Genomic DNA, 14,627 nt, shown 5'->3' on the forward strand with positions numbered 1-14,627 from the left:
GCATATTTCACCTTGGTATGCTAATTTCTGGTGAGGTCACACCCCATTGCATTTGTTGATGAGTCCCCCCACTTTAATTTTTAGGACTTGACCCCTGCATCAGCATAAAGCAGACAGACCCCACAGGGATCCATTGTAAATGCTGCCCAACATGCATTTTGTTGAATCACCTGCTGCCAAAGCTAATTCTGGCCCTCAGCAGGGCCCAGGTTTAAATCCTCAGTAGGGGAGAAGTAGAAAATGTGTCCATCCCTGCGTCCTGGAACTGTGTTTCGGGAATCTAAAGTAAGGGAACGATGGCAGATTTCCCTGAAAAGTAAAGGAACGTTGTACCTTTTAGTTCCCGCCCACTTTGACCTCTAAGTACACAGCACCATACCTTCCATAAACTGTAAAAAAAGGCCATTCAAACCTCACCAGGTTAAAAAGCCTCACGATTATGCTGTGCTCATAGTCCAATGGCCAACCCCCATCTGAACATATCTGCACAAGAACGAAGTCTCAAACGAAACATTAGCATAACCTGCTTTCCTGAATATCTGCCTGTAATACTCTAAAGGAACTGACCGCGCAACTCTCGACCTCGTTAAAAAGATTTTGTGAGTGTTTTTTTCGTCTGTAGCACGAGGCCCGCCCCCTCTTTGCTTTCCCGCGCGTAGAATGACAAATGAGTAGCCAGCAAGTAAAGCAGGGCGTAGCCTGCATTGCATCTGACGTACCTATTTCGTGAAGTAGGAGGTGGGAGTCACGTGGTGATGACCAGTTGTTAGGACCGTTCCTCTAATAGGAACTAGTTGGTACTTCACGGGTACCGCCCATACGTGTTCGGGGCACCAGTGCACCGCTCGAATGCGATGATTGTGCCCTGTTAGCCCTGTCCCCGCTTAGGCGAGGAACTTTTCCACTCTGGACCTGGGGTTTATGGGACCTTCTGCAGTCCTGGAAAATGTCCAATTTGGAGAGGCAGTTCCTTTACAGGGTGCCGGCTGGAATTATGTGCAGGTTCTGCGAGGTAATCGCTTCACTGGACGAATCCGAGTGGACCAAGTTTGGTGAGTTCAGCAATCTTTATTACAGTTGCCGTAGTTTCAATGAAGTTGCACCGCCTGTCAGGCACCCAACGGAACTGGGATAATCCGCCCCAACCCCCTCAAATTCTGGGACGTTGTTGAATGCCTGTTTGCTTCCAGAGCTGTCGTGAGCCGGACCAAAATAATGCAAGTGATAGTGATTGGGGATGCCGGTCAGCATGTTAACAGTAGACTCGGAATTGGAAGACGTATTTTGTTATCACCAGCGTAATGCCAACATTTCCTGGTAGTCTGTTCGGGAGATGCTAGTCAAGGCTTGATTTTTCACTTTGCACTGAAGGACTTGTAGTCCGTGGGCTATACTGTTGAACTGATGACTACAAGTCCCACAATGCAAAGTTAAGTGTAGGACTGGACTGTCCCCGCAACGGATTTGGTCTTTTTGTCATGCATGCAGCAGCTCCTGCATTATGCATTAATGTTCGGCAACTGGCACCGTGTTGGGACATTCCTAATTGAAAGACCACACAGAGCTTCAGTTAACTACCTTGACAAAGCGGGGACCACACTGTAGCTCCCTTTTAAAGATACATGTATATTCATATTATCTACTAGCTTGACGTTAAAAAAAGTTTTTGTGTGGCTAGTCAAATGTTCTTAACTAAATGCATAACCGCAAGCCGGAGGTTTATGACAAACACTCTGTATACCCAAGTGACCTTACATTGTAAAATTTTAATTGTGCAGTTTCTTAACGTTCTGCAAGTACAGTGCTGTAGAACAGTTTTTTGAGCCACACATTGATTTGCATTCCGAGACGTGTGGTTTTCATTCGACGTGACCAATGAAACAACAATGATATTCATTTGTCTCAGTGTTTATGGTTGGGGATAATTACATAGTGTCCAGTTGCATTACTATCGAAGTTATTGTTGCACTGTACTTTACTGTGTCCCGTATCGCTGTATTTGACGGGCTGATACAGTCTCAACAGGAACTCAGTACAGTAGAGATTCTACTCTAGGGAACTGACTGCTGAAGAAGCAACATTAATTTCCATCCCTGTTGCTGTTAATCACTAAATTTGCTTGGGCCATCCAGAATTGCCTCGAGTCCCGCCCCACAACTCCAACAGGAGAAGGAGTGATATGCAATGCTATTTAGTTTTGTACAGCACACCTGACATTTTTACGGTTCTTTTGAGATTCATGAACGTCATGAGGGAGAACGGGGGTACTGATGTAGGAGCAGGGCAAAGATGCATTGTTGATGTGTGCCGGTCTAAAAGATAATTCTCTGTGGTGTGTGCATTTTAGATATGTTGTACTTTGTGCATGTAGCAGTGTAGTTTCAAGTGTAAATTGTTTGTTTTGTGCATGGTTGTCTGTTAAGAGTTGTTTAAGAACTGTGCAAGGATATGTTGGTGTATTTCTGGTGGCTTAATGTGAGGGTTTAGGGAATTTAGTGTAGACGGGTGGTGTATGTTCCATTGTAAAACATTTGGTGTGTTTTGAGCTGTCGTCTTTTAGAGGCAGAGGTAGAATGATTTACAGGCGTTTAGTTGTTGTGGCCATACTTTGCCCAACTGGGTCCACACTTTTTTTTTCATTTTTAGCAACATGTCAGTTGGTTGCATTTATTTGGTTATAGCCACGCAAATCATTCTTTCTTTAGCGTGTATGCCTTGTTAAGCTATCTTTTTTTTGATGTTATCCTAAGTGATGCCACATCAGGTGGCGCTATGCCAAAGCACGAAATTAGGGCCCACTTGTTCCATTCATTTGTATGGGACCGACCCTTACAACTACCCACTGACACCTCAAAGACACTCCCACTATAGTACCTTCAGTCTTGCATAGAATTATGGTACAATGCAGCTGGACGTGCACCTGGAACTAGCAAGCGGCAAAGCCTACCACGCACCACCGCACAACCAGAGCCTTACCATACTAACGGGTACCACTAAAAAGGTGCACTTTACCTATGAATCCTATTGTGGTTTTGGGCAATTCCACTGCCCCAGCGTGTGCTATTGCACAATTGTCCTGTTAATTTGACACTAGCTTGCACAAACAATCCTTGGGGAGAATGGGAAGGAGTTCTATTATAAGTAAGTTTGCATCTTACGCTCAGTGTATTTGAAGATGGCTCCTCTCCATCCATGTAAGTGTTAATCCCCCCCTCACCGAAACTTGGATATAGGTGCCCTCCTGCAGTGTTTCCTAAGAGAACAGTATAGTAGCCACGCTTAAACATCGTTGCTGTAACCGACCTTCCATTGATGGACATCATGACGTTTTTAGTTAAAGAAATGTTACATTTACATAACACACAAAGCTCAACACCATATTAATAGTAAAGTATGCTAGACATTTTAAAATGGAGAAATCTATTAAACAGCACGAGTCCTTCACTGCTTCGGCAGTTTGTAATATTGTTTTGTAAAGCTGCATTACCAGGTTGTTTTTACGATTTTGTCCAAGTGTTAACGCACAGGTTATACAGGAGATTCAGGGGTTTGAATATATTACATTACAACGTCACATGTAGTGGTGGTATTTTGGGATTTAGAATGTATTATTGGGGAGGGAAGAGGCACCACAAGACATTGGATCCAGTACACAGTTATTGGGCGGGGATGCATGGCCAGTGTTGGTGAGGCCCAGCTGAAGTGTTCAATGTTGAACCCAATGCTAAAATGGATTGGGGTGGGAGGGATCGAGGACAAGGCAGTGTTAGGAATGTAGTTCATTTTGTCATGAAGCAATGCCGTTTTGTTCTAATTATAAGGGTGGTTTCCCAATACTTTGTAAATATCCATCATGGAAAGCAGGATCCACGTTACTTGGATTCAGGCTTCATATCCTACCAACAAGGGTAACTGGCGTTACATGGAAAAGGGAAGAAAACCTTTCTGAGCTATGTAGATTTGTACTGAAAGTAGAGAAACTTTGGAACATTTATTTCTATATTGTGAGGCCTTAAAGTTGCACAACTAAGATATATTTTAAAGAATATCTATGGTAACCATACAGGAAAGGTTTTACGGAAATTATGTTGTTCAACATTTTTATATTATCTGGGTACACCTATGTTCCAATTTATAAACTACATTCGTAGATTAATGGAATTAGAATAAGCCTGATAATGAAATTAAGTACTAAATATTGTTTTTAGTTATCATTTTCTGGTGATGTCACTATTTCCATATTTTTACATTCAATTTTATCCATCTGGACATGTCTTTTTAAAGATTTGCAAAAGGCTAAACATTTTGGTTGTTCCGCATGGTTTTAAAGACATAGTTTTGTTTTATATTTCACATTTTATATCTGAGGTTTGTTTTATGTACAATATTAGTGTGTTTTCTTTCATGAAATTTTGGATATATTTATAAGGTTTTAAAACTATATGCACAATAAAGAGATTTAAAAAATGATTTAACTATGCCAAGGTAGTCATTAATATGCAACACCCGAGCACAGAAAATATATTTGGTGAATGTTTCAGGTAGGACAATGCGGGGACATTATAGCGACCCAATGGCTAACACTAGAGGGGTCAATCGGGGGTGTAGCTTGGCATGTATTTACAAGACCTACCAGAATATCTAGAGGGGCTGGAAACATGCCCTCCTAAAATAGCGTTGGCGCACATTAAATATCTTGCTTACACTGACGATTTGGTCCTTATGGCTACGACCTTTTACTGGTATGAGAAAGCTTGGTGAGGATCTATGGAGATATGCTGCAGAAAACCACCTAGTAATTAATCGGCTATATTGAAAACAGTTAATATAAATGACAGGCAAGGGTCAACTTGAAGTTCAACATTACACTGGCTGCCGCAACACTTTACGACGTACTTGGTCTCAGGCTATGACTTTCCCTTAACATTGTGAACTTTTTGATTTATGAAACTTCTGAACTTCTCCTTGGTAGCAAATGATGGGTCAAGGCTAAAATATACAGGACACTGCCCTGTGCAACACCAGCTGCATAGAGCCTTGCACTGAAAACTGTTATCAGAGCCTTTTGATCATATCCATTTGTGTCCATTCATGCAGCTAAACTTTTCGTTTTACTGACACTAGCTAATTTCTTCAGCAGTACACACAAATGCTGTACTGTTGCTCATATGTCTTGGGTACAAATGACATTATAAATATTAGTAGAAAAAATTGCTAACCCAATAAAGTGTTTGCTAATCAAGAAAACGTTTTCATTAGCAAACTGCTAATCAATATTTGGAAACAAATGCATGCCTTGCTTTGTGAAAAAATCAAGTAAATGCCATTCCACCAACAGTACCCTACATAGGAACATTTAATACCATTTTCATAAGGCTGCAGCTGCAGCCTATTTATGCCAGTAATGGTTGGTGTAAATTCACATGCATGAGGCTGCTGCCACAACCTATCCATGCCACTAATGGTCACTTTAAATGATATGCAAAAAGGCTGAAGCTCTTCTTGCTTGTAATTTAAAGTGACCGTTACTGGCATAGCTAGATTACAGCTGCAGCCTTATGAAAATGGTCCACCGCAGTGTCAGGACCGCCATTGCACGTCTTCTGTTTGCAGGTGCCGTTGTACGGCTGGTGCAACCTTAGGGGCTGCAAGATCCTCCAGGCGGAGTGGCCTGGCTGCAGTATAAGGTCCAGTTATCACGGGGCGGCAGGCTGCGGCCCAGAAATCTGTCGGGGCAGGGAGTAAAGGAAGTAGACGCTACTGGTTGCTGCTACTGGCTCTCAGAAGCATCCGTGGAAGCTCAGAAGACTATTGTCATCCCCTGTACGCAGGATATGAAGAAGGATTTGTGTTGGACCGGAGCTCTACACTCAAGCGGCCATCTTGCTTGCTGCCCAATAGCGCCCCCCCAATTATCTTTATTCATCACCTAAGTATAAAACATGACATTGCATTAACATGACGCATGGATATAAAATTACCAAAATGTAAGATTGCTACAATAATGTCAGTGCTATGTGCAGTTTAAAGCAGACCAATGCTAAATTGCACCACAAATGAATTGCAGCACAAATGTGGATTAATCTACTTTGGTTTCAATAATAACAATTAGTAAAATACATGAGTCTCTGAGTTAAAAGCCAAATGAGACCTGGTCAAGGAATTCTAAGATGCAATCATTGGGGGCGTTTTTCTTTTTCTTTTTTCTTTCTGATCTAAAGTGCTTCTTGTCCAAAATTACATGCCCAGAATTCTAGAAAACTCGAGATGTCCATTGCTTAAAGTGCACGCCTTTCAACATCGAAAGCAGTATTTAATTCTGAGAGAATTTGTTTTTGACAGAAGTGCATTACAGTTTAGGATTATTGGCACTGAAGGGACAAATTGTTAGGGAGCTGACCAGCCAAACAAACAGTTTATGATTTTAACTTTAGACAAAGGTCTATTGATTGACTCACTGGAAGGGAGGAGCAGACCAATCGAGATAAGGCTGAAGGATACGACGACAGCAAATCGCCTCTAGTGCCTTACTTATGGGTTTCATCCCTTCAGGTATGTGACAGAATTCCATCTAGTGAGGGCAGGATTGCCCAAGCTTTACAGCACATCCCTGTGGTGGCAACAGGGCAGGTTCCAAGGTTGCGTGCATTTCTGGAACGTAAAGTTTCAACAGGCAGAGGTGGCTTTTTATTGTCTGCATCTGATTCAATGCATAATAATTGTGTATTCTAGTTAGGTTAGTGGCATGTTAAACTATGAATGTATTAAAATTAGGTAAACGTTCCAAGTTGAAAGCTACTTGCCACCCATGAAGTCTTTGGGCAGCCACATGACCCAAGCAGGTCTGAGTCCTGCCTAGCACCCAGCCTCTTATGTTTCAACAGTAGCCTTTCCCTACAATTTGTATTGTAGTTCCCTCTTAAAGTTTTCTCTACCAGTAAGCCAGCTGCAACTTTCAGGGCTAGCTATTTATTCTTGCAACAGTTTCCCATGCTTACTTGTCTCCAGGAGTACACAAAGTTTCAGAGCATCGCATTAAAACTTGCAACAGTTTTACATGAGTGGGCTTTGGTCTAACCGCCTTACTCTCCTTCTCTCTCCTCCTCTAACCTATATGAATGGGATTTTCGAGTCCCCTCAGAGCTTCACTTGGTTTTTGCCAGCTTACTTGGGGCGGCTTACTATTCAGTGATAGCCATCATCATTTCGGCTACTCTGTGCATGTAATTTGTCTGGCAGAACTTATCCAGACTCAACCTTTGAGGCACTTCATGAGGGGTGGCACTGACGGACCTCTCCTCCCCCTCAAAAGATCCATGGCTGCCTTCAGCTCGAAGTACCTCCGCGCACAACCACCAGTGTGAACCATCCCTCGACTTTCTCCAGCAATACAATCCAAGAGGAACCAACTAGAAATAAAAAATAACTACACCAACCCCCATGCAAACCCCTCTTTGATTGAGATGGCTACCTCTGCCCTACCCGACGTCGAGAAGCGCATTGCTCCTAGGTTAACCATTGATGACGCCTTGCATTATGAAACAGTATCCCACAATAACCTCTCGCTGGAGCCAGCAAGCCCTTCTTGACCCTTCAAAAGCCTCATGAGGCTATTACAAGAGGAAATCAAACGGCAAGAGCCATTGAATGTCCTTGCTATAAGCAGTATACAAAAAATCCTGCATACTCTACTGAATCACATAGGAAGAATTGGCACTAGGTGTCAACTTGTAGGTGCCCAATCCACTGTGAAACACTCATCTGACATCATGTTCTTAGTAAGGACAAAATGGATCATCTGTTCATCAAGGACATTTGGCTCTTGGTGAACACTCAAAGGCATATGCAACATCATTCCTACTGTATACAAAAAGAGTGCACATAGGGCAACTGGAGAAATTGCACATGTTTGCAGTGAATGAATCAAAGTTAGAACTTCAAACTATGACAACATCCTAGACACTGAATCCCTCCTTTTTAGCATATTCAATCCCACGCCATTCTTCCTCATCATATACAGATCTGCTTCCTTCAACCTTTGCTTCACCAACAACCTGACGCGGTTGCTAACCTCTCCATAGACCATCAAAACCTCACCATATTGGGAGATTTCAACTACTTCTTTTTTTTTATTATTTATTTATTTTTTATTGGTTTGTTACAAACCTTTAAAAAAAGTAAGGGAAAAAAAAAAGAGAAAGAAAGAAAAACAAGAGGAGCATTAGAAGATCCGTTCTTAATAGGTCCATGAAAGGAGCTCCAATCTTAGAGTAGAGCATAAATAGACAGTAAGGTTAAAAAAGAGATTAGGATGAATGAGACATAAATCCACGACATAAGTCTTCGCAGCCCGTGCCAGGTCTTCAATTGCTGTTAATTCAGGCTGAGATTAGGACAGCTTTACTGTATTTTTCCAGTTTTTCGTTCATTTTTTCCAAAAAAAAGGTTAGTTCGAACTTTAGGCTACGTTCCGAGTCTTGATGCATCAAGGCCCACCAATCCTCAATAGACATGGTTGGTCGTGTCATAATATGTCGTCTGAAATGAATAGATCGCTCCTGTCGCAGTTGAGGGCAAAACAATGTGAGATGCTTTAAGGTTTCGAATTCTTCCCCACATAAGGACAGCATTGGATCGTCATTAGTTTGGCGAATTGCTAGCATTTCCCTTGTTGGAAATTGATTTAAACGAAATTTCATGTACAGAAGTCTACGTGTGGTGTCTGGAAATTTTAGCAAGTAAGATTGAGTAGCATTCAGTTTTCTTGCTTCTGCTGGGCAAGTTTTCATGATTCTGTGAGCTCCTTGAATGTCAACTGTGTCGATCCAATCTTGTTGCCATAATAAGGATTTTACTTTGCCAGGATTCACATGAAGTAGCTCTCTGTTAGTACTTAGATCACTTAAGATATTGTCACAACGTTTTAACCATTGGGTCAGAATACAATTTATCGGACCTGGATCTGCTTTAGTCAGAATCTGATATTGAGGTACAGTTGGGACAATGGTTATTTTTCTGAATTCAGTCAGGGTAGACCATGTTATCATTGCATTGATTGACAGCAGATTTAGCTCGTATCTTATACAGGCTGTTGGAACGCCTGTTGGGAGGCGCAGGACTTTGGACCAGAAATAATGTTTGAGTGATGGCCATAGGGCGTCTGGACAGCCTAGGGCACAGTTGGCTCCATATGTTATTGCTGGAATGAATTTCATTTTGTAGAAGTCCATAACTGGTTTTAACGAGTGTTTACCAAATTTCTTGTTTAGTAGGCTGGCTTGTGCAGTTAGTTGTTTGCATTTGTCCTTTATTTTCACTACCCATGGTGAATCGTTAATGCTGGAGCTCATGCACATACCAAGATACATGGTCTGATCAACACTTATTAATGACTCATTCCCAATTCTCCATTTGAACTTTTTCGTGCCCTCTCTGTTTTTGTGTTTTTGAAGATCTTGCAGAGTTAGTATTACTGATTTTTTGGAGTTCACTGTTAGACCATTTTGCATGACATATTGATCGAGTATGAACAGTTTCCGTTGCAGGCCTATTGGGGTTAGGTCCAGAAGGACTAGGTCGTCCGCATATAGGAGCCAATTTACCTCGTTTCCATTTATTTTTCGAGCGAAGGCGTTGTTTTCAAAAGCGATCCCTAAGTCCGAAATGAACAGGTTAAAAATTATGGCGGCAAGTGGACAACCCTGTTTAACACCTCGGTAGGTTTTTATTGGGTCAGAAAGAAGGCCTTGTTGGTTCAATCTCACTCTTATCACTGTATCAGTGTGAAGAGCTTTAATCGCCAGAAGTAAACTAAGAGGGCAGTTCCAGGTCGCCATTTTCTTCCACAGTAATTCCCGATCAATGCTGTCGAATGCCTGGGATAGGTCCACAAAAGCAAGATAGATTTTCTTATTTGCTCTTATTGCGTCCATTTTTAGGATGTTAAGCATTAACAGGTTTAAGCCACAGCCGACACCTCGGACAAATCCAGTTTGTCGAGGGTCCGTGTGTTTTGTAGATTCAATCCATTTGTTCAGTTGATTTTGTAGCTGAGTAGCAAAGATTTTTCCGAGGACATCTAGTAAGGCTATAGGCCTGTAATTTTTGGGATCTGCTCTGTTCCCACTCTTAAAGATGGGGACTATGATTGCAGATTTCCAGCTAGATGGTAAGGAGGCTTCTTCTGCAATTTTTGTGAAGAGTAGCATAAGGAACTTGGACCAACCCTCTGGATTTTGTTTTATTAGATGGTTGGAAAGGCCATCCGGACCCGGTGCTCTTGAGGAGGATGCTCGTAGTATAGCATGTGTTATACTCTCCTTGTTGAACTTTAAATCCCACTTGGATAGCTTCGGAAGTTCAGGCTCTATTGTAGAGCTATTTTTTCTGTAGATCGAGTTGAAATGAGCAAGCCATACGGCTTGCGTGACCATATTTGTCTGAGTTACGCTTTGTGGACAATTCATGTTATTTATTAACTTCCAGAAGTCAGCTGAGTTCTTGTTGCTGAGGGCCGCTAACATGGCTTCGCTGTCCAGTTGAAATTGTATTGCTTTATGCGAAATTAGCCAATTATTATATTGCTGTTTTGAGGCTTTTTTGCAAGCTGACATTGGACGCGATCTAGTTGTGCATGCTGTCTTAGTTCTTTTCTCAATTGCCTCTTTCTTTCTGCGATTTCATTATTATAGCAGTGTTTTGGAGCAAAGGCCGTTTTTTTTGAGCCATTTTGAATTGTCATGAACTGTTTTAAAACTACAGTGTATTCAAGGGTGGAGTCCCTTGAGTTTGTTGTGAGGTTGTAGTATGAATCTGTGATCCGCTCCACCTCAAATGGCTTTATTTTTAAGCGAATTCTGTTAGATTCTACTTCGACCTGATTCTTCCAGATGTTAGGTTTCGCTACGGATGGACAAAGCAGGGTCAATGTTAATTTGCTATGGTCGCTATTTCAACTACTGGCTTGAACGAAGACCACGTGGCTTGCAAAGTTTTCTTCACAAACCTCCAAGCTCTTCAACTTCAAACGGTTGTTAGAAGGACCAACTCACAAGGCTGGGCACATAGTCTGCAATGAGAACTCCATCACAGGTTCCACCCCAGCCTGATTTCCATGGAGGGGGACCACATGTCTCCCATTCACCATTTTTTTTTTACTGAAGGACCCGCAATGGCAAAATCCACTGCCCTGCTGGGAAACTCAAAGCCACCAAACTCCCACACTCTGAATTAAAAATGTGGATGACCTGCTCTGGCTTTCACAGCTGAATGAATACCGCCTGGGACACTAGCTCCAAAAATACTATTAAAACATGGCTAAGAAACAAACCTCCAACTTGTTTGTTTACCCCCAAGCTGAATTGTATGTAAAAAGAAAACTGGCAGCTCAAGAAACATTGGTGAAAAAGCAGCCTTCCAGCAGGCCAGGGCAAACTCTGGCAATTCTGAACATAAATAATCAAAGCAAAAAGAACCAATTTCTCATATCGTATTGACTCTACAACACAGGCCAAAAGCAAATTATCCATGAATACAAGAACCTTACAGGCTGCAACACATCTCCCATACCCACTAAAGAAACGGTCACTCTGTATCATCACGCTTCAGCAAAATTCAGCATTTCCAAGACCAGCTTGTCATGACAGGTTGAATGCTGCCCTGTCCTCCAAGGGCAGACGCCTACAGCTTCTTTGTTGCCATTATTAACTGTCACCTGCCTTCCTCTCACTCAAGACTTAATTTCTACAATACATTTCAGCAACTCAACAGGCTCAACGTGCCACCCAAGCTCCCCCACTCCTTCATTTACAAAAGAACCATACATCCCCATGTGGCACCCTTTTACCTACGTCTTCTTAACATCTCCATCAAGCAAGAGAGCATCCTGCTTGATTTCAAAACTCCCATTTGTTTAACCCCCCCAAAAACACACCACATATCTGAGCGACCCAGCTAACTTATCACCAAGACACCCCTCAAGGCAAGATCCTGGAATAATTAATCTTCAAGCAGCTTCATGAATATTGCGATCAACAGCGTCCTCCTTGAATCCCAGCATGGATTTAGACCATAGAGAGGAACATAATCCACACTCGGTTTGGGAGATTTTAAAGTACAATGTGGATATCTAAACAGCTAGTGCATGCATCAGACTGAGCATCTCGCAAGCACTCAACCCCATCAGTTAGGAGATCCTACTAAAGAGTGCATCAGACATCAGAATTAAGGGGGTGGCCCTCTGCTGAATTGTCCTCTATGACCTGGAGATCCGAGATCACATTCATGGATCCCCTTCAGATAATCTCCTTGCAGCCGGACATGTGCAATGCCCCAAAGCTTCAGCCTCTCGGCTCTTCTGTTCAACATATGGAGTGAGTTGGCACAGTATAAAAAAAAATGTGTGTGTGTGTGAGACTACAAAGTTTTCAAAACGCATTAGCCAGAATACTACTTTGACTGAAAAGATATTGAAACATCTGCCCATCTCTCCCCACAGTGCACTGGGTTTCAATAAATAAAATCTGGTCCACCTCAAAGCCCTGTGCATTGGTCACTGCTCATACTACAGCAAGGGTCCGATCCCACAAGAAAGATATTTTCACACTGCATACCATCAAGAACTTGCAGACCATGCACTAGTAACAGTGCCAATAGCAACATGGAAGCTCTTAGCAATCGTACTCTAGAAGTTCATAACCAAACACTTCTGTACAAAGGAAGACGACTTGACCTTGGGAAAGCAGCTGAAAACCTGGTTCTTCATTTAACTCCCTGCTGTATGTACTGTTCAGAAATCCCTGTTCATAAACCTATTGGCCTCCTCCTCCATCTACAAACTACAGAAAGAGGTGTGGAGCCCTCTTTCGCACTGCCAAAAACCTAACCATAATTGACCCTACACAGCTCGAATGCAATTAAAAGGAATCCCAACAAATACCACTGAAAAGACCTAATAAGACAATTACCGACCTCATCATGAGACATACCACCCTAGATACTATCCCACCTTTAGTACTTTTATCCCACCCTTCCTTCCACTCTTGCCCATCCCATTCGCCCCCCAACTAATCGACAACAGTCTCTTCTTGTTCATCCGCTTTAACAGCTGCTGCTGCAACTTCTTCGGTCTTCGCGTTCGCAGCCTCTGACGGCTCCGGTTGTGTTCCTTTGTCCCGCGTCTTTCATCACAGGTGCCTGCTTTGCTCGTAGCATTCTCAGATGCTCGCCAGCCACCGGAGAGAGCTTCTCTCTCCCACGGGGTAGCCTGTCACTGCGACGCTTCCTGCTGTGCAACATCTGCAGTTTAGGCTTCTTACTCCTGTGACTCTCTCGGCACCATAATCTGCTTCATCAACAGTGGCAGTCCGGCGTCTTTATTACTCGGCCCTTGCTGCATACACGGCTGCTGTCTGCTACTCCTACTGCTTCGAATGTCCTGCACCTGAAGTGACCTTAAATAATCCAGTCTCGCTCAGGTGTGGGCCATTAGAAACACTAGACTGCATACTGCAGTTCTGTGCCTCTAAGCCCATCTTCCTCGTCCCAGTACCTAGGGCATTCTGGAACCTGACGTTCCCTAATGTTCCTATTCCCGTTTTATTTTAACTTTAACTCATTCTATTTTATAGGATGTAATCTAGAAAAGGGCTTTAGAGTAATTAATGGTTGATTTCATAATTCAAATAAGTGTTAATCGCATATATCGGAAGTAGTGGCATTTGATGTTCTGATCCTTGTATGTTCTATTCCCGTGCTGACCATAAGGGTTTGACTACTATCACTTTGGGTGTTTTTGGAAAGTGGAGCCTTACTTTGACAGCACGCCAATGGGTATTCTGGCATTATGGATCTATCACCCATCCAAAGGAGAAACGCAGTACTCCTCTTCTAACAGTGTCCTCCCCCATTCCCTTGGTGGCCTTATCCTCTCAGGTGATCCACCCGATTAATACCGTCCCCTGGGTTGGGATCAGGAAGCGTCTGCTTTTCCCTGCCCCCTGGGAGGAGACTTTAGGCATGGATTCTGTGAGGACTCCGCAGAATTCATCACACTCTCCTCCTAGTGGCTCCATGCATGGCAAGTAATCTACTTTCGCTCCGCTTCTCTTTCTCCATGGAACATTGGGGGCCTAAAGGAAGTCTAGGAAAATCTGTTTGTCGTTTGACCTCAGTCGGTATATAGCCGCCACATTCTGAATGACCCATATCTTCCTTGTCAGCTAGGCCGACATATCATTTACAGGCAACAAATGTAGTCCAATGTCAATAAGGATGCATGATTCTTGTACGTTTTTAAAAATTATGGGAATGACCATAAAATCTCAAATTGGCATAATCTCACTTTCTGACAGCTACCATGTAATTTTGACCTCCACATCATTTTGAAGTCCCTCTATCTCCCCCCCCCCCCCCAGAAATCAAAGGGAGTGACCCATAATAGCTGGCCACCATACGAGAAGCCTGCGCCGCAGCGGGTGAACTGAATTCTTCTGGCACGCTGCTTTAGATCCCTTAAACATGAAGCAGCTTGAAAGGAAGCACATTGCCTTGCAGTCTATGAATGCTTCCCCCTAGAAACGATCGCTAATTCGAAAATCCACCTCTTTTGGGGATGGGTTGGGAGCGAA

The 14,627-nt window shown here is 42.8% G+C and overlaps 1 protein-coding gene across 2 annotated transcripts in view; it reads left to right on the plus strand.

Moving 5' to 3' along the window:
- Window positions 1-747: 747 nt before the first annotated feature.
- The window catches only part of IRAK1 (interleukin 1 receptor associated kinase 1), a 956,043-nt gene continuing 942,163 nt past the window's right edge, over window positions 748-14,627 (plus strand). Inside the window, exon 1 of one of the 2 annotated variants that reach the window (XM_069645435.1) lies at window positions 748-1,052. In XM_069645435.1, coding sequence (XP_069501536.1) covers window positions 947-1,052 — 106 coding nt within the window. In that variant the 5' untranslated portion in view covers window positions 748-946. The remainder of the gene's footprint in view (window positions 1,053-14,627) is intronic. The other variant, XM_069645436.1, reaches the window with a different exon arrangement.

Source organism: Ambystoma mexicanum, chromosome 2p (genome assembly GCF_040938575.1).
Source record: "Ambystoma mexicanum isolate Mex_15411 chromosome 2p, UKY_AmexF1_1, whole genome shotgun sequence".
Taxonomy (NCBI): Eukaryota; Metazoa; Chordata; class Amphibia; order Caudata; family Ambystomatidae; genus Ambystoma; species Ambystoma mexicanum.